We start from the raw sequence: 21,039 nt of genomic DNA, 5'->3' as shown, positions 1-21,039 counted from the left end.
AGTCATTACGATGTAAATATGTACTTAATGTCTGTTCAATCCCCTTGTTCTTGTTTGCTCTGCACACACGTCGTCCGTAGTCTCCCTTCATTTCTCTTGGCCCTCCCCCTCCGTCATTCATGCAACGTGCTGAGCCATCCGAATTTCCCAAAATTGACAGAAATTTAGCCAATTTCCTCACCGATGGCGCATCCCCCGCTGCTGCATCTGTCCGTCCGCCCCACCCCCATCAAAGCCAGGAGAGGTGGCTGTGACAGCGTAACATCACAGGGAAGAGGGAGGGTGGGGGTCAGACGACCTCTGACCTCCGATTAGCAGCAGGCTTCCTGTCGTTAAAAGGGTCCTGCAGAGATTCGGTTGGTAATGGGTGGCCAGTCACCAACCCTCAATCACACAGCCCGCCATCCAGAGAGATGGTAAAAGCGTGCTGAAAATACGCTCTCCCAATTCCACCTCATGGTGTGTTTCACCTCGACTCTAAATACAAGGATATCCCATCCATTCACTCACTGTCAGGGGTTCCTACAAATCATGTTCATTAGAAAGGTGGGAGAAAACCAGGAAACAAGTGTGGCTGACTCTCTGTGTAGTGAAACAGCTTCCTGAATAGAAATGAACATGGTATTTTATCTATTATGGAGCATTCAAACATTCTTCATTATTAGAATAATCAGCTTCAGTCTCATTAAATTTTGAAAATGCATCATTGGAAAATGTGAAGAGATACTGAAAACTAATTCAGGGTTTGGATGGGATAAATATGCATAAGAAAAAAAAAAACATGTTGCTGCTGTATATTATTTTATGTCATTTAAGTCCCACCCAGATACAGACATGGACATTAGTTTGTTTTGTTTTTGTTTTCTGTTTTTTGTATTTTGATTGTGCATGATCACATTGTTTAGTAGGAAGCACTACCCGATATACTTCTGTCATAGGGTATTTTCTGGAATGTGTGATTGTGTTCTTTTGTGTGACTTACATTTTATGGATTAAACTTAAATTAGTGTGTCAGTAAAGAAACTATAGATGTGTTCCACACTGACATAACATAACATAATCTTTTCAGCCCACAAGAGGGTCACATTATAGTGATTGGTATCCTTCAGCAGTACGAAGTGTTTGATCGAACATTGCTGTAAACTCGCAAAAAAAAAAAAAAACATGCATGTAGAATTAGCCTTCACAGATGATTCGGTGGTTGGAATAATTCTAATTTGAAGCCGATGAGAGGAAATTTTTAAATGAAATGCTTGCAACATGGCTTTAAATTTCCCTTCCTAAAACGTAACATTCTTGAAAGTGGGTCCACAGAGAGAGCCTCGTCGTCTCCCGGGTTTCCACTGGTGTTCATGCCTGAAGCTGATACGCCCAAGAAATGGGCAAAGTCTTCATTGTCGCCCCGCTCCGAACATAAATTGGGAAACTTGAAACAAGTGTACTCGAAGATTTCAAACATGCCCCTCGGATATTGGCTACCTCTTGAAATACCCCGAGCTTGTCAGATTCGGCGCGACGTTTCGGGCCGAGTGTTGATGAGAAACGATGGCATCTGATAATCGTTTCCGGAGCAACGGAGAGGTTGACTGACAGATGAGAGCCGCCCCCTTCCTGCCTTTTGTGCGCCCTGGAGAATAGAATAAGAGACAAATATTTGAGCCGGAGCTGGAAAATATTTTGATAGCGGCACGACTGGGAATCCCAGCCAAGGCGGAGAAGGGAACAGCAAATTGGAAGGACACAGAGAGGTTGTTGAATCAATTTCGGATAATTAGTTTAGCATTATACGATTGTATCTCGGGCAATACATTTCAAGAGGAATTAAAATTCCTCTGTGTGCCGAGAGGAACGGGCGTGAAAAATCGAAATCTACAGCCGTGTGAATTTGCACTTTTCGCGCACCGAGCGGCTAATTGAAGTGACACAGGAGCCCGCATTGGGGGAGGGGGGAGGCGTCGTTTGGAGCGTAGAGAGAGAAAGACGAATGTCACATTGGCTGGGATGTAAAATGCAGGAGAAAATTAAGACGCCATGACTGGATCTGTTGCAGTCTCAGCAAAGGCAGTTTCGTAGTCCCCAAAGCCTCTCAGAATCACTGTGAGCTATTAGTACAAAATGTGAAGGGGTTTGAAAGGGCGGTGGATTCCTCTTGCGAGCGAGGAAATATCTGCGAGTCTCAAAGAGGGCATGGTGCATGTAATATTGATTATCGAGCGCCATTTAATCACTTCCAATTAGTCCCTGCTATCAGGGGCAAAATTAGCTCTGCATGGATACAGCATCTGCAAATTACCCCTACATGGTTACAGTAAAGTCAAAGTCATTTCCCAAACCGTACTGCTTTGAGATGGTACTTCACAGAATTGAAAGATGCTAAATGCGGGTATAGGCAGCCATGGTATTGTCCCTCATGTTTGTTTGTTTGGTAAAAAACAACATGCGGTGTAGAATGATAGGACGAATGCTTTTGTTTATTTTTCATTGTAGCACCCAGAAAGAAGAGATATGTCCTCACTTCATTCATCCATGTGTTGTAGTAGTCACAGCACAACAGGTAGACCAAGCCCAAGTGAGATAATTATTAACAACATGAATTCTATACTGCATAAACACTACAAGCTGCCGTCCACACCAAGGTGGTTATGATGCTGGTGATGTTCACATGCTTTACTGATCTCGTTTGGCATAACTTTACCACTGGCGTGATTCTATCCTGTTGAGGTCATGAACTCCTACTACAGAATAATTGTTTTTGTCGCCAGTGTTTTTGCATTTGGGGTTCAGGTTTCAAGTTTGTATGATTGGCTCTTCTTATCTGTAAAGCTCAACCATCTGCACTTAGTGGAACTGTATTACAAGTCTATAAGTTCCAAAATGATATATTCTCTCTTCACCCTGCATAAACCCCTCCAGTGTGCCTGTGGATTCTTCCTGTGGAGTTGAAAGTATGCTCTAGTCTCAAGGGCTGGTGATATTTGATCGGTTACTGCCTTCGGGGGAAAGATTGTTGGTTGTGACTTTGCCTCCGCCTTCCATTTCAGAGATTTATTTCATTGCCAGTGCTAATTACTCTCCTCGCAGTGAGAAAACAGTTGTAAGCAGTTTGTTTTCTCCCTACGGAGAGGGGGAGAGCGAGAATATGGCACCCCAGGGAACGGATGAGATTGAAATGTGGACGGTCACATCAGGATTAGCGACATCGTCAGTAAATAAGGCGAGATGGACAACCCCCGTTGCCCCCCTTCACACAGGAGGATGTGACGGAGGATGTGACTACGCGGCAGTGACTCCTGCACGCGATGAAACCCTTCCTTGGGTGGGAGGTTGTCAAACAGAATTATCGGTGGGTTACGAACCCAATTTGACCTCTGACCCCTATCTGTCAGGCTTGGAAGTGGCGAGGTCTTCAAGGTTTTCCAAGAGGTTCTCTTTCTTTCTCTCTTGATCACCATTGTTGTTTGTTTATAGCCTGTTGTCGTAATGGTAAGGCGAGCTGTCTGCCCCCATTGTTTACTGTCAGTCAACGAACGTCACGTTGATGGGCTCGACGAATGCGTCATCGAGACTGTTGCCGTCTGCAGAAAGGTTAATATTACCGTCGTAACTCGATGTCGGATAGCTTCTGACTCTGTCTGGGTCCCTGCCAAACATCAACCGCCAGCTGGATGGATGTTGGTGCATTTTTCCGCAGAGAACCGAAAATGCTGTAGCTTGATCCATCCGGGAGGGTGTTCATGAAGGAGGAGCTAAGGCTTTGAATTGACATTGAGCTGCGTGGAAATTCGCTCATTTTTATCTCATATTGCTGACAGCACATGTGATGACAGTCGCACGTGTACTTCTGTTAATGGGATATGATGACTCAAGTTTCCCTGATGAAATAGAAGTCTAGATCTATGCACAGAGGTCATAGGGCTAAACAGAGTTGCAGTGCTTTACATGTAGCTCTCTTATTTTGTTTTGTTTTTCTTTGAATGGGAAGAAATGATGAAGATTTAATAAAAGCAAAGACTCCCCTCAGCAAAGGCTGATACAGAACAGCTGAGGTCTTAACCAAACCGATTTTCATAGAAACTTTTGCGAAAAATAGCACCATGTCTCATGCTGCAGTGAGAGGCGACGGGCGATCCGACAGAAGGAGGTTGGGGAGAGATCCGTCTTCAGATTAGCAGCGTGTAGAGAATATGGCCGGGTAGATGACGATATCTCCTATCTGCCCCCCACACAGAGGGATTCGTTAGTGAGAAGTCACTACAGGGCCTACCCTGGCAAGGACAGAAGCAGTTCAACAACAGAAATTTGTATGCCTCTTGATGGTACTCAGGAAAGCAGAGGTGCATAAAAAGTTGGCAGATTGAATTCACAGAGTGGAACGCCAGCCCTAAGATTAAGTCAGTTGGTGATTTATGGCGCAGCTCAGCGGCTTAGCCAATGACATTTAATCTCCCAGTGTTGTTTGGGCCTGATTGTGAGGTTGACTTAAAAACTCTTCAGTCGGTTTCGCTCGTTGGTGTGATGAGGCAGTAAAAGTAGAAGTAGTGGCGGATTTCGGCATGAGCTGTGCAAAGCCTATATATAGGAGTGGTTATGTTAAACCATTCTATCAGGTCACAGAGGTTGGGCAGTTAGTGTCTGTAGTCATTGAGAATGTTTGAATGTTAGGCCTAGATATTTGCAGCTACGGCTGCTCGGCGCGTGACGCTTTCTCCAGAGGGTGGGCAATAAGGCTGCTGTCTTTGATGGTGTCTTGATCCCATATAGGAAAGGCAGGCAGCTTAGTCTTAAGCCCAATAAAATAACCAGCCGGCAAAAGTCCAAACAAACATTTTTTTTTCTCCTCATCCATCCCGTTAGATTGGAGGCATATATATTTCCTGTTTCTCTGCGCACAGTGGCGCGAACGAGATAGAGAGGAGGGAGAGGGGGGACGAGGAGAGTCGCCAAGCACGGTGGCGTCCGCCGAGAGATTCGACACTGACTGCGGGTATTACCCCAGCTGCCAGCTTGTCACTCACTGGTATTATTTCCGATTCCTCATTGTTGGAGAGAAAATAAGGGTTGATATCAGACAGAAGAAGGGGGAGGGTATGAAGGGAAGGGGTTAAACGAAGGGGGGTTTTACTAAGAGGAATTTGCCCAGCATAATCCCACCACCATCTTTCTCCTGTTCTTCTCCTGCTCATCTATTTATAAACAGTGGGATTTACGCTTGTGCAGCCCTGACTTTAGGAGAAAAAAAGAAGTTGAATCATCACACGGTGGATGTACCGGCTGGATTTTAGGAGGATTTGGCTGTTTTTGCGTTAGGTATGCCTTCACACCCCACCCCTTTTGCAGGAGAAATCTTATGAGTCAATACACTTTCTGACACATGATTTTGGTGCACTACTTATTGGTGAGTACATTGAAGGTATTTTTTATTTTTTACTTGGTTATTGTTGTTGTTGTTTCATCTGCTCGCAGGGAATCCGCAAGGATAATAAGCAGAATGATTTCATGGAAGAAGATTAGGAACAAAACCTCCCAAGGAAGTTTCGGTAAATAATTAAGTCCTCGTAAATGCCACCTACTTTCTCCCGTCTTTGCAAATCAAAGTAAGGAAATCCATTGCGATGTTGTGCCTCCCTTGAAGAATGCCGGATGATGCCGGTGACAGACGAGTATTTATGGCTGTACTCCCCTGTCTCCATTGGATGAGGCCCCTGTTGTTTGAAAGAATTTATGAGTTTTCATAACATATTTGGCTTATTATAAGACATAAATCAGCCAAGACGTATCATTACCTCACCAACTTTCACAAATATTACCTTAACATTTTTATCTTCGACCAGCAAGTTTAAACTACGTACGTGTAGATTTCAGGGTGTTGTCATTTCATGTAGAGTGGGAAAATATAGAATAGTATGCATATTTTTAAATGGAATATGTTTCTGTTTTTATAGTGTTGAAACAATGGATCAATTTACTGTTTGTTGATTGTGTTTTTAATCAATTCAATGCTCATTAACTTTACAGAGAAAACATGCCTTACTCAATATTCAGCAATTCTGTTTTGTGTTTGTGTGGATTAATGAAAACAATTAAAGGTCATCAAAACACATATTAATCATGCATAAAGTAGATTAAAATTATCAAATTGTGACATTTGTCCAAACAGTAATGGGCTGATATGGAACAAATGGGTTATTCATGTAAAATTTCTCCATCTGGAATCAGTGAATGTTACTTTGAGGATAAGTAAGTGAAATGTGTAAGAATTTAAACTTCATGCCGATATACAAAGGTGTAATGTCCTAGATTTTAAGACTTTTGAAATTAATGATCACAATTTTCAGCAAACCAGCCACATCAAATTTTCTTCCCCTTCTCCTTTATCCACACAACTCTTTGTCTTTCTATGTGAAGCTAGAGTGCCGAGCAAATTACTATTTCATTGTGCATAGTCACAGGAACTTGGCTAACTTCGAGTAGAGAATATGCTATGATGACCCATTGAGGGCTCCAGGTCTTATCCGCTGAAACTCCCCTTCCCTCTCCTGTGATCATGCACTGACTATTACTTGCTATTTACGTCGACCTCCAAATCCGTCTGGATTCTCATCAAGCTTTTGGGTGGAAATCATGGAAAATGCTGCAGGATCGTCTGCTTAGGAACTTCCTGTAACACGATAGTTTACTCGGGAGTTTTGTCGAGCGGATTGAGTAATCGCGTGCCGCAGGGCACTCTGGGCACGAGATGGCGGTGGTGAAAGGTGCGATTTGAGGTAATCGATAGTTCGCAAGTCTTATGGAGGTACTTCTTTCCTTGGCGAAATACCGCGGGCTTTGGGGATTCTATTAGCGTAGATCCTCGGGAATATTGATCAGGGATGCGACTGTTATCCTGTTAGTGCTTTGGCATCTGAATCATGGTGTGTATACGGCCACAAAGTGAGAAATGTAGTGTGTGTATGGCCTACCAACCTCTCTTGTAACAGCCTGTGAAGCTGTAGTACCAGATGCTGATTTTGATGCTGGTAGTGGATATGGCCATGTCACGTTTAGTTATGCCCCCCCCCCCCCCCCAAATCCGGGTAATGGAAACATCATATATAGTTGTCTGCTTGCCCAACATGAGTTTTGATTTGTCCTGGGCAATTCGGCCAGCAGTGATGTTGAGCTTGCAAAGGAAACTAATAATTGAGATGAAGAGGTACAGTGTACTAATACCTGCTTCATCTCTGCAATGTACATTTGTATAGTGCGTATGTTGCATTAATTAACAAATTTGCCAGCCATGTACCAACATGCACTGGATAGATATACATTGCTTGATTGTGACGCCATCCTTTAACAAGGGTAAGGGAGCCCTTGTGTCAAAATGTATCTGGATCACTAGAAATCTCAGGGCCTTGTGTCACCCGCTGCTCTGAAGTGAGAGTAACATTGTCATGGAGATTAATGTTGCTCCCCAGCGTAGCTTGACGAGAGAGGGTCATGTGACACAGCGGCCTATAAATGAACTCGACGTTGACACCTTTAGGGGGACTGCACATTGTAGCATTCTGCAGCACAAGGGGGTCACACGTATTCTCACCGATCGGCTCTTCTAACATTTTTTTTTTAATCTGATGCCCCCCCCCCCCTCATTATTTTGGCAAGAAGGGAGATGTAGGCATTTTTGACAGGTGTCAGTTTGTTGCTCGCCCCCTCGCTTGTCTTTCAAGACCGCCTTGGAGTCCTCCTGGGCTTCAGGAAGTCAATAAACATGGCATCTTGCACATGAGATCTCAGTAACATACCGAAACAAGGGGCTGGAGGGATACTTAGAGGGGGGCGGGGATTAATTTGTGATATCTTTCCTCCACCACCTCTTCTCTTCATCTTTCTTGCCCATGGTATTGGGAGTAGATGGTATTAGGAGATTTGTCTTCCTTTCAATTGTCCTAGGAGCTTAAGACTGTTTTGCTCATGGCAGCTTTTCACACCTATTCAAGGTGGGGGGGTTGTGATTGGGACACTAAGGCACCGCATTGACATGCAGTTCACAATGGTGTGATATTGTTAAACGTCATGAAGATTTGCAATGGACAACAATGACAAATCGCTATGCATATGTCCTCTGTTTTGGCTCCTACCTCCCTCAGAAGTCTACTTACACCCCACCCAAGGTGTGGAATGAACACAAGAGTAATCACATGGATGTCAGTGTGATTGTGTAGGAAAAGCATCTCAAAACTGAAGTGGAGAAATGTATCACAGTTCAACACAATTATGCCTTTTTTACCTTTTTATCCTTGTTTCTTTCTCTCTCTGAAGCAAGCAAGAACAAATAATTGACAGTGGGTCTACGACTTTTGTTGTCAAATTCATCCCGTCTTTGCTTTGGGGAAACTACCTAGCTTCATGTTATAGACTACGTGCAAACATGTTATGGAAATGGAGGAGATATTTTCTGTCCCTGCGGATTTGGGCATTGGAAGGACTGGAGGTAGATTTGTCTGTGAATATGCATTGTGGGGGGGGGGGAATTGCTTGACCCAGAGAGAGCAATCTGAATGACCGAAAAGGAGGGCAGGCGGAAGAGGGGGGCAGATGAGTGCCAGCGATCCACGTAGGATGAGGTCTAAGGACGATGGGGGGAAGAGAATGACCCTAACAAGTGTCAAATTGAAGTGTGATAGGGGCGGGAATGGCCCTTGACACAACCTGCCCGCCTCCTCCAGCCTGTGGAGAGAGCAGTTAGCCAGCGGGACGACATGAGAGGTCCTCCTGCGACTCGAGTGATTGGTCACCGTGGAGACCAGATGATGATGATGATGATGCAAGGTTGCATGCCGAATGGGAAGTGATGTCCTCAAAATGAAATCGTGCCGCTAGGCAGGGGAGGATGAAGAAGAAAATTGGACCAAAATGCAGACTAGTGTCTGTGTCTTGCTGTGAGTAAACTGGAGAAGCGTGATTCATGAAGTTGTGATAGACAGCGGAGAGAGGAAAAAACAGAATGATGCGATGAAATACTGGGATTAAAGGCCGAGATCCCACGTTTAGGCTCTCCCCAGGAAGTCGATGAGAAATATCTCTCTGCAGTGTGATGAGCAGCATCAGAGATTTTGAGAAGGAGATCAAGGGGAAGATCTTGGGTGATAGGAAATTGTATTGTCACTCATGGAAGGTGGTGACATCACATACCCATCTTGACTCCTCTTAGCTCTGGGGTACTCACTGCCACATTAATATGATACACCAGCTTCCCACCCCTTCTTCAACCCCCCCCCCCCCCCCACACACACACATACAGTTGTACATTTGCACACGTATTCATCTTCTCTCCCTCTTTATCTCCCCCCCCCCCCCCCCCCGCTCTCTCCCTCTCTTTCTTTCTCACTCTCTCATGTGAAGGGATAACTAAGGGAAATCAGTGAAGAGCCAAAATATTAAAGGAGGCATTTTGGATGTGTAAGCTTTGCAGGATAATGTCACAGTCATTTTAAGTGTGTGTTGTTATGTAATGGACTTGCATGTTGAGTAGTGGAGTTGAAATGATAAAGGCAAATCGTCTCAAGCTTTCCCCTCTCACAAGCCCTACTGCGCCGTGGCTGGCTGAATCACGCTCACCTCCGTCGGATCGCAGGTTTATTTTTATCCACCCCCGTTATTGACAGACGTTCTAGTTCGTTTGTGCTGTCATCGGAAAGGGGGAGACAATGCGAGCCGCAGTCACGACAACGCCTGTTATCTAGATGCCTCCCCTGGCTTCAGAGCTTGTTGCCTCTCTACCTCTCTCTCTCTCTCTTTCTCTCTGCCGTGATACATTTCCTTTACATACCCTGCCGTGACGTCAGGATTCGCAGATGTGAAAACGACAATTCCATGTCGTCTGTTGCCATTCCTAACCGCGCACAATTGAGTTTGACATCAAATTCGGGAGAGTGTCTTTGTCTGATTTCCGTCAAGACAAATCGATTTGAAAGGAGCAAACTCCCAGCATCTGTGGCAGTTGCGGCTTCCGATGCCCTAGATGTGTAGAATGTATTCACCTCAGTCAGAAGTGTGACAGGAATGTGTTCAGGGCACCGCGGCACTTACGCCAACGTGAGATCAACACAAGCGCTTGATTGCTCTAATCACATAATGCAGCATCTAATTCAATAGCAATATGAACAATTATGAAATTTGACGTTATTCTCAAGCTAAGTTACAGCATTTAATCTTTGCCATCAGCGATGGGTGCTGATTTTGTCTGTCAGCTGCACATTTCTTTTCGTTCAGAATTCCTTTGTTCTGGAAAATCTAGATCTCCAGTTTTGCTGTCTAATTTCGTGCTAGATCTGTCGTGACAGCACTCACAAAATTGATTAGCAGCACGCTCCTTCTGGGTTTCGATGCCAATAATGATATCTCGTGATGTGTAGCAGTTCTATCTCTCAATAGAATAAATGCGACTTCGAGAGTAATAAAGCTAAAATTGATTACAATTCATGCTTCTGTTAAATGTAGGGAGTTGCATACTTATTAGAAGAGGAAAAGGAGTATTAATGTATGGTGACAAATGGACCACAGTGGAATAAAGGTTTCTCGAAAACATTATGGAAACTGTTAGTAAAACGTCAAGATTTAGATCGATTCTGGCGATTGTGGGAGATCGGTCTCTGAGTTTACCTTACAGAGAATCCATCTGTCCAACTCTAGTGACAAGCCACACATTTGTGGGGTGCAAGTTTTTGTATTTTTGCCAACAAAGTAAGTTTGCTGCCAAAACAGGGAACATAACTAATTTCCAAAGAATTCCAGGGGCATCGATTCCCAGTCTTATGTCATCCATCACCTGTTCTGGGTCCCCCCTCCCCTTTCCTTGTTGGGAGGGAGTAGGTAGTTTGAAGAAGGCAAGGTTGTGTCATACCATAAGTTTACTGTGTTAAAGGTTCACTTTAACATGAAACTCAGTAACACGTTTTGTTATCCCTTGAGTCGTAGGAAAGAAAAAAAGATTCTTGCAAAGTTCTCCCAATTCAAGATACACTAGGTAACCGAACCACCATGATTAGTTATCCCACTGTGCCTGTTTGAATAATCAGCACTTTGTTCTTAAGGGCCAAATGTCATGAATTACATTTAAGGGTAAAAGAAAGAGAGAAAAGAGAGAGATGGTTATAAAGTCATACTGGTGGCAGTGCGCCAGGGACGCTTAATTGTTTGGCAGCGAGGGAATAGGTCAGGAACGGTGAAACAGCAACAACAAGCAAGAGACAGCATGAGTCCCACTAATTCAATGATGGGTTGCTGCAAATTTGATTTTCCATGTGGTTGTTAATTTCTGGTGATTGGATGTGTATTTTTGAACATTATCTCCAGCACAGTGTTGCGTGTGAAGGGGCATCAGTGTGCACATTTGTCAACAATTATCATTTATGGTTACTCATCATCGGGTAATTTGATGTTGCCGTGGCGACAAGGCAAACAAGACTGCTGGTGATGGATCAGGACAAATGCTCTCCAGGGGAAGGGGAGCATGGATGTTGTAGGACGAGCCCCAGGGACTAATGAGCGTTCTTAATCATGATTCTGTGTCGAGGACATATCTGTTTTGCGTGCCCAATGGCACCACTAACAAACAAAAAAGAAAGAAAAAAAAAAGGCTGAGTTACACTACAAAACGTGTTGGGTAATTGAAAACAGACCTTTTTTGTACCGTTAGCCAGCTGGAATGATGTCAGCAGGATTGGTACAATTTGACTCGTTTCTGGCAGGAGGGATGTTTAGAGCTAAGATATGAGGACGGATGTCGGTACAGAAGCACCGGTCAATACGGCGATCGGTTTCAATCGCCGAGAGTGCTGCGGCCGCCCGTGTGGGGATGCCAAGAGCTCTGTTGGCATTGCACTTTACGCTGTATCAATCATTGTGTCCTTGTCAGGAGGCCTCCAGCATTCATTTGTTTTCTTGTTTATCTCCTGTCCTGGCAGATAAAGACGCACTTCTCTCGCAATGCGGGCTGGCACTGATGGTGATGTAACACAAGCCACGGCCAGAGCATTTCTTCAGCGGAAATTTCTCTCGCAGTGGTGTAAAAATCCTTTTGGAGTCGCAAGAGATTGAATAAAAAGGGAGGTGGGGATAAGGGGTAGGGTGAGCTAGTAAGGAGTTGAAATGCACGGGCTGCTTTGAGCTTCTGCCACCATCTATTTCTCTCTGGTGAAAGAACTCCTTCGTCCAATATGGAGCAGCAAAGCCCCCTGAAAGCATTCTGGGAGTGATTTGGAGACAGGCCCTGTCACCACCCAGTTTTCCTCCAGGTTGTGCTAAGGTCCGAGGTCCTCCGGATTTGATGGCCGGTGGTGTAAGGAGGGATAGAAACTAAAGAATTACCCCAGGGAAGGGGGCTGGGGGGAGGGGGAGGGTAAAGAAGAGAACGTGTTTTCACAGGCCTTGGGTTTGGTTGCACTTTCTCTACCAGATTGTTTTCATTGTAGTCCTCCTCTCAACCTTTGTCCTCTCTTCCCCCCAATCTGCCACCATTGTACCTTGGCCTTTCTCTCCATCTCGTTTGCACCCACATCCCCCCACTCCCATGCCTCTCTGCGATCACCTGAAGATGATGAGCAGGGATTTCGCTGTACGTCTGTCTGCACCCTGACTCCTCTTGCGTTGTTATGGGTGCGCATTAGGGTGGCTTTTACACAAGCTTTGTCACGGTATTAGTCGGATCTCCCTCGTATCAGCACCGAAGGCCAAGAAGGATTTATTCACCCATGATCTTTCACCCCACCCCCCTCATGAACAGCCAACCCTCCAGGTTTTGTATTTCCCTTCTGCATGTCATGTCATGTGCTCACATCCCCCTTCACACGAACCGAGGAGGCACTAGGGTGGGGGGGAGGTTGCTCTCTCAAGAGCGAACAAGCAATAGGAGAAAATGGAACAGGTGTTGTATGTGTAAGGACCAAAGCCAGGGTCTTAGTGGGATAGGCCCCCATTGACAGACACTTCACAACAACTTAATCCCCCGGAGGATGAGGACACCATAATCCATGAGTGGGACTAAGGGACTGGGGTTACTCCCCACGGGAGCAAAAGAGAGAGGATGGGGAGGGTGAAAGCTTGACAACTGTCCTTCCTTGTGAGCCTATTTCGGCATCTATTACACGCGTGATTCGTTCAGAGTCTTGTGAGTATGATTCAGTGGTTAAGAACTCCCCCTTGTACCCTCAACCCATCTCATCCCAGCCATCATAGCAGGGTATGGCTCCGCCGGGCATACAGAGTACTTTCCACATATGTCACCATGTCTCTCCAGACACGCAGAGAATTCCATTAAAATGATATTATTTGTGTGCTATTGGATAGAGAGGGGCTCAGGGCTGGCAGGGTAAAATGGCCTCCACCTGTGCACAGGTGATCTGGTATTTCCTCTCATCGTCCGTCCCCCCCCCCCCCCTCCCCATTTCTCCTTGTATACAGCTCCTAGCAGTGGCAGGGGAAGAATGGGATCAGCTTCAGAGCTGGGATGCCATCAGCTATGTGGCTCCGGACTTTGGGTGGATATGGGTAGGATTAGGGTTGATATCCAGTCCTGGGGGGGGGGGGGGGAGGGGAGGTGCCTTGTGACCCCAAGGCCCTCCTGTGAGGTTTGTAGAGACTTCAAGTACCTCTTTCATTCCCGTTCCTCTATCTATACACCTCCTCTTCTCTTCTCCATCTTCATTCACTCCACACAATCCAGTGTCAATCTTCTATATAACACTTTCATCTTGAGTTCCATCTCTTGTTGTCCTCTCGTGTTCCTAATGTCCACATATTTGGAGACATTCATATTCTGATCACATCTGTATTTTTCCTGATTTCAAGCATGGTAGCTCCACATTTCAAGTCTGCCGTGTGCATTTTTCTCTAACTGGATGTTTTGTTTATGTCAGCCATTAGTGAGCAGCTTGTATTCAAATCATTTTATCTATTCTGTCTCCAGGGATGTTTGAGTGAACGATTGTTCCTCCATTCCTGTATGCCGGATGAATTTTGTAGTATGCAGTATTATGAAAGTCGGGATGTCATTGGGGAGGGGGGGGGGGGTTGTGATGGGGGCATAATGGTACCATTTACTATGGCATGTCAGGCTTGACCCGGTATGTGGTGGGTATATACATGGGGAGATAAGAGTAAGAGGGGGGTGAGAAAAGTCAGAGGGAATGGTGACAGGTTATTGCCGCAAACTGTCACGTGAGGAAAGACTCGGGCAATCCCGTCTATCCGAGGGATATCCGCATTGACCCAATTAGCATCGTCGGGGAGAGAATTCTGTTTTTTTTTTCGGGGAAAGTTGAGGGCGGTGTGCAGATCTTTCTCTGAGAGGACTGAGGTTTTGTTTTTGATGTTGTTTTTTTTTTAAGAGAGAGAGAGAAGGAATTGAAAGGACATGTCTCCAATTAGTTATTCCCATCTCTCCAAAGACTCATCACGTTTGCCGAGTCATGTGATCAAGATGTTGGAAGTGACAGGGCTCGGATAGATTCAGCCGATAAGCATGCTTAATTTGGTGCCGGAGCTGGTTTTAATTTATTGGTACTAGCGCATGAGACCGTGGTTTATCTGACGATGGAGCGCTATCCACATCAGTTTTGCTCCCAGCATTCCCCGAGATAGATTTGTGGATTGATCACGATGTTGTGGGGTGTTTTATGCGGCAAACCATCAGACCGTCCCATCCCTTTCAAGAAATTTTGGTGAAAATGATGTTTTAGGTTTGTTTTTATATACATTCAGGCTATATTAGATGTTTGTAATAAAGAAGTTTTAACTATAGCAATCATTTTTACATCTTAAAGAAACTCTAAGGAACATATTTCTGGAGGGAAAAAATTCAAAGGAATATATGTAATCATTTTGGTTATGTGACAGTGCTGTTGGATTGTATAATTCAATGTATGATCATTATAGGATTAAAAGACCTTTCTCATGCTTGGGGATGTCATACTCAGTTATTTCCTACAGTCACTTTTTCTACAGTGAAAATTAATGTGTGCTCTCAACGCTTTTCGCTCTATCCAAATTGACACGCCCGACCTACCTACCAGTCAAAATATTGAGGCAGGGCATCATCTTGTGATGGAGAAAAAGGGGGGGGGGGGGGAGGAAAGGAGAAGCACCTCCGGAAAAAGTGCAAACATGCGGTCTCATCCTCAGTAGTGCCATCGGCTCCGGAGGGGATGATATTAGTGGGAGCAAGGCATCCTCTTGTTACGCTCCCTAGCAAGGATTAACAAGGCCTCATCAACTTCTTGCGTCTTCACAAAGTCAGCCAATTAAGAGCCAATAAATTCTGTCAATATGCCCCCCTAGCCTGGGTTAATATGCGAGGCAAGCTTCCTTCAGCAGCCAGTGGATGGGGGGGGGGGGGGGAGGGGGGAGGAAGGAGGAGGAGAAAGGATAGGAAGAGGGGCGGGCAATTTGGCAAGATGCTGATGGTACCAATTACGCTCAATGTGAGCTCCTTATGATGTCATGTACTGACAAAGGTCAAGCGTCATTTATTGGCCGCAATCGAATTTAACGAGGCGGCGTCTTGAACTTGAACTTCTTTTCGGGGGGGGGGGGGGGGGGATGGGGGAGGGGGGAGGGGGAGGGAGAGGTGCAGAGTAAGGTGAGTGTGTGTGTGTGTGTGTGTGTGTGTGTGTTCTCGTCATTAAATGATGACAGATAAGGCCCACATTATTATTGTTTTTATGGCTTTCTGTGGTATTTTGAAGAATTTCAGTATTATAAAAATTAAATAAAGTGAAGGGCATAGTGATTGATACATTGAGGATGTTTGTACGATGATGCACGGCATATTACTCTGTCTAGATTTTCAACACTCTGGACTAGTATTTAATTTTATTTTCATACATGTACCTCTGGCCCAAAGAATGAATCGAAAATGGAAAGAACTTAAATGAGCCAGACATTTGCTGGACCACACCCAAGGGAGTGGTCCAGGATTACATCATGAACAAAGAGAACATGCTTAGGTAAAGATGGTTTTGCTATATCCACACGTCTATCTTTGTGGTGAAATTTTGGCTGACAGCTAATGCTTGTACGATTGGGTTGTCTCAAATAGTCAGTTGGTCGCACAAATGTGGAATGAATAAGTTATATTTGCAGCACAAGGCACCGCAGCGCAGTTTTCTTTTTAATTTGCTAATGATGTGCCATAATTTGCGGCGTGAGATTCGCAGCGGAGATGGCCCAGTATTTCGTGGCAAAGTGAAGGTTGAGCCAGGTTGGTTTTTTTATTTCTTTTTTTTTTCTATCCCCCTCTGGCATAAATGTGGGTGCCCTCACGTGGTGTGTCTTTGGAGGCAGGCTGTCATTCAAAGTATCGCAATGAAGTAATCACCTTATTTCCTGAGGTGGTCTCCAACGGCCGTTCCCAGTACTCCTCCACGCCTGCGTTGCCGTGCGGTGACGCACCCGAAAAACTATATCAATTTGAACGCATCCGTGCAGTTGGCAGACTAACTCCCTGACCTAGTATCTTGCACTGACATCTTTTGCATTTCATTTTTCCTTCTTTTTTTTAACTCCTTTTTTATTTTTAAGGACAGGCTGACCACTATACCATCATTCCCTGCCGGATTACACATATGACAGTTTATTTCCTGCATCAAAGCGTTCCCACCAGCCTTATCTGTTGGTGATTATGAGTTAATTTCATCGAGAGACGGTATACTGTCGAGTCATAATGCCGGCCTTAAAGATCACCTCCGCAGCTTTACACAAAAAACATTGGAGGAAGGACTAAGCAATGGTAAAGAGGTGGAGAAGGAAGATCATGATGCACTGAATCTCAACAGCATGATGTTTATGAGTAACTACTTTTTGAAAACATGTTCATGCCATATAGAATTTCCAGGGTGCCATTCTATACTCTTTTTGAACAAAGATTTGAAAAAAAAACAAACAAACAAACTTGGCAGGATGTTGGCCGGATGATTTGGTTGTTGTTGTTATTCCATCATCTTCGCTGTCGCTGTCAATCCAAGAGGGGAATGATCCCTTTAATGCCCCTTCGTGTCAACAAGTCGGTCCCAATGAGCCAATATTGCAATCAAAGTTTCATCCCAAATTAACTCCATCCCGCGCCCGATCTTCTTCTAATTTTGTGAGCGGCGAAATGTTTGCAGAGTCACTATCAAGAACGCTCGTTCTGCCCTCCCCCTTCCTCTGGAACCAATAAACACACACACACACACACACACACACATGCCGCGGTAAATGGACACACAACATGCGTGATTAGCGTCATCAAGCCGTGAACTTTGTTTATTAATTTGCGATTGGGTCTTGTGCACATGGCTCCTTCATTACCCTTATCAAATTAGATCTTTTAAGAAAAGTTAATCTTTTTTGGAGGAATTTTTTCCCCCTCTTCAGCCGTTTTTTTTTTCTTCTTTAATTCTATTAATGCTGCATATTATGCATTTACTTTTTATTAGGTGGGGTTCATTAGCACCATGTTCTGCTTAAGTTTGTGGGCAGATCTTATTAAATATATCTTCAAGGGGAAGATACGGTCAGATTCAGTTCCAGTTAAAGTTACAGACGAGTCGATACAACGCCAGAGAAGGCTGTGTGGCAGCCAGGAATGAGGGGGGAATTTAGTGAAGATGATGCTAGCATTTAGTTTGCTCAGTGATGACGGGGGAAATGCTTAGAATTCAGATTCCAACCCACACAATTCTGTGAAAAAATGCTACCATGAAACCCCTGCCATGGCCATTCCACCTGATATGAATAAGAGGAGCTTTTGCAAGAATCTCCGCATTTAACCAAAGCATCTTTGATAACAGTTGAGGATTGACATATATTGGTCGCAAGGAAGCTCTTCCCAGCCCAGTGTGCATACAATTTCATGGTGAAATGACTTAGAATGGCTGGCATGATGAAACATGACATTTGTCGGCAGTCTACATTAAAAGGAAAGATCACAAGCAGCCTTTGGCCTGTTTCTCAGGTTTATCTTTCACCAGACTGAGTTAGTTGTCCGTCCATCTAAAACTGTCTGTCTGGCCATTTCTCTCCAAAAATAGGTCATATAGCCCGATAAGGGATTAATCAAACAAGTCATGATGCTCTTGTGTATTGTTGTTGTCATTGTTGTCGAGTACTTGACTCCTTGTTTTCCGGGTCTCCGACCACGCTGGTGGATGAGGCTTAGATCCCAGCCTGTGCACTGTGATTGGGGAGAGATTTAGTGACAGGAGTGTTGGATGAGCCCCTCTCAGCCAGATGATGACTGGATTTGGTTGTGGCCTTATTTCTTTTTTTTTTCTCTCTCTCTCTTTGGCACCAGAATGTGATGACTTTATCTTTCGCATGCTCCCAACCCCTAACCCCCTCAAATAAAAAAGATAATAATAAATAAATAAATACAAATGTTTTGCATGCCAGTGCACTGAAATTGACAGTTGTGACCTAGTTTCAGTGTTAAATCCCATTTATAGGTCTAATTTTGACCGTATTAAACCCGTCAAATTTTTCCTCTGGTACGCACAGAAAGAATGCCTACTGTTCTCTGATTCAGAGTAGAAGAATTTAGTATGTCCATAATACAGTGTGCTTTGTAACACTTTTTCTGCCAGGGACTTTGCACAATGTGTACCGTGCCATGCTGTTATGGGGTCATGGGTACTCAAAGAATCCTATGGGTTTAATCACAGCGGATGACCATGTGCCATGAATTTTGACCAATTACACTAGATTTCATCAACATTTCTGTATTTCTTTGTGCTAAAATTGTCCCAAGTCGCAGTAAGCTTAGAAATGTGAATACCGTTTTCTGTGCATAGATAATTCCTGATTTGTGCTCACATGTAATATTTGTCCATATTTATACCTGATGTTCTGATCTCCAGTGGGGCCATTTTCACTAAAGACCAGCAATAATTGTATTTTATAACAATTTCAGTTGCCCTAGCAACAGCCAATATCTTGTCAGCATTTTTTAGCTGTTGCTATGGTAACTGCAATTATTGTGAATCACAATTATTCCAAGTCACTAATGAAATATGACCCTAGCTCTCTCTATCTCTCTGTCTCTATCTTTTCTTTCTCTCACATTTGATTAAATTAACCTTAAATTGCCATGTTCTTGTTTTTTTCCCCCATCTCAAAATTTTTCACAGCACCCATCAAGCAGACCCATCTTAAAGGTACAATAAGAAGTGGGAATCACCCCCAAATGTCTATAAACTTGTCTTTCTTGCTCTTTTCTATGTTCATGATATGCTTGCATCATGGGCATTTAGCACAATACATAGCACATTTCTTTAAAGTTTGATAAAGATAGTAATTTGAGTACTCAAGGACACATTATTATGCAGTTTTATTTGCTCTTTTTTTTTTTGAATTTCCATTTTTTTTTTTCCTTAGCCTGAAACAAAATGAGTTTTTCATCATCAGTTAGCTGTGTGAGTAGGACCAAATGCTGATGAAACCGCTCAGGTTGCCACACTAACAAATCACCAATGTATTACTCTGGGTATAAAAGGTAGTGACACACCAGCTAATATGAATCAATGTCTACACATCAGTATCAATATCTTTATGCCTCCGCCACAAAGTGGTGCCGTAGGCATCATTTATCTTAAAATAAAAATCACCAGAAACCTAAGCTCAAAATGTTGTGAAGAATGACTGAAACTCCTTTTTCTTTGATAAAAATTGAGGTTTGTCCTTGTAAAAGATGACACCAAGCATGCAGCAGTTTTTACACTCCATTTCCCTCACTTATAAAAAAAAGGACATTTGTGAATGACGTTTCACAATCATTGCACCTCACCCAGAAAACTTGTAAATCAAAATGATTTTTCATCAATATATATGGATACACTAGCACATTAACATGTGCACATATAATCTTCACATGCATTTTAATAGCTGTGACATATATTTTGAAGGAGCACAGAAAGTAGTGGTGCACAAGCTACTATGAATATGAATTATATACACAGTGTATGTGTAAAAAATTCATGAGATATCAAGCATGCATATCTGAAGTTTATGTGCATGGCTGCATTTTGCATTCTGATATTAATCTAGTTAAATTAGATGAATTTGTAATATAGGTTAATTTCCTAGAAGTGCTGCAGATACACATGTCAAAACAGTCGTTTACCTATGACTTTGTGAAGTCTTCAAGGGTTATATGTTTTATAAATGTTGTCTCTTGATTTTTCATCAATTATGAGCTTCACATTCCTAACAAGATTCTTTTTTTTTTCCTTCTCTACTCTCTGTGTTCTTCTTGTTCTTCTCCTTTTTCTTCTTCTTTTTCTTCTTCTTGCTCATTCCTTTTCTCGCCTCATTCTCCTCTTCCTCCTCCTCCTCCTTTTCTGCTCTGACACCAATTTCTGTCCCCAGCTTGGTATGGGTGTGCCCCCAGGAATGAATGCAATGTTCCCGCCCACCAGTCTACCGGGCGGATTCGGATCCGGAGCGCACGGTGCATTTCAACCAAAGGTACAACTTTTCACCCTTCCTCCCCTTCATCCTCACCATCTCAGATCTTTACCTTAAAACTCTTCTCTCATCGATAGCTACGGTAAAAGATGAAGATTTAGTGGTTGCCGGGATTAACCGGGAAGACAGAAGGACAAGTACATTTTGTGTCAGGGCATCAGATTATTGAGGTGGGGGTGGGGTCGGCCAAATTCTCTGAAAATATCTCCCACTTTCATTGATATTTACTCCTTTGATATATTAAATCTCTGTTTAGAATGTAGATCAAATCTTGAAACAGGATGACATTAAATGATTTCTGCAAGATTAGTGAGAAATAATGGTTAAATGCAGAGATTATGACTATATGGTTGATTAACTCAGCCTTTGCTCATATTTTAGATCCATGCTGTACATACATACAGTGCAGTTTATATTTACCCCCATTATGCTGAATACACATATATGACTACAAGATTTTGTAGGGACTTCACCACGACAACAACAGCAACAAAAATTAAGTAATGACAATCTCGGCATTGTATAGCTCCCTCTATTGTCAAGCCAGCTCTCATTGCTTCC

The 21,039-nt window shown here is 43.6% G+C and overlaps 1 protein-coding gene across 3 annotated transcripts in view; it reads left to right on the top strand.

Annotated features, from left to right (window-relative positions):
* Positions 1-21,039, top strand: part of LOC139711200 (uncharacterized) — a 48,465-nt gene that overhangs the window by 7,407 nt on the left and 20,019 nt on the right. For 2 of the 3 annotated variants that reach the window (XM_071623115.1, XM_071623117.1), the window contains exons 2-3: positions 19,143-19,169; positions 20,380-20,478. In XM_071623115.1, coding sequence (XP_071479216.1) covers positions 19,143-19,169; positions 20,380-20,478 — 126 coding nt within the window. The remainder of the gene's footprint in view (positions 1-19,142; positions 19,170-20,379; positions 20,479-21,039) is intronic. The other variant, XM_071623116.1, reaches the window with a different exon arrangement.

The sequence above is a fragment of the Diadema antillarum genome, unplaced genomic scaffold (assembly GCF_040938485.1).
Source record: "Diadema antillarum isolate AM-2024a unplaced genomic scaffold, OU_Dant_1.0 seq00001625_RagTag, whole genome shotgun sequence".
NCBI lineage: Eukaryota > Metazoa > Echinodermata > Echinoidea > Diadematoida > Diadematidae > Diadema > Diadema antillarum.
This window is presented reverse-complemented; position numbering and strand designations above follow the sequence as displayed.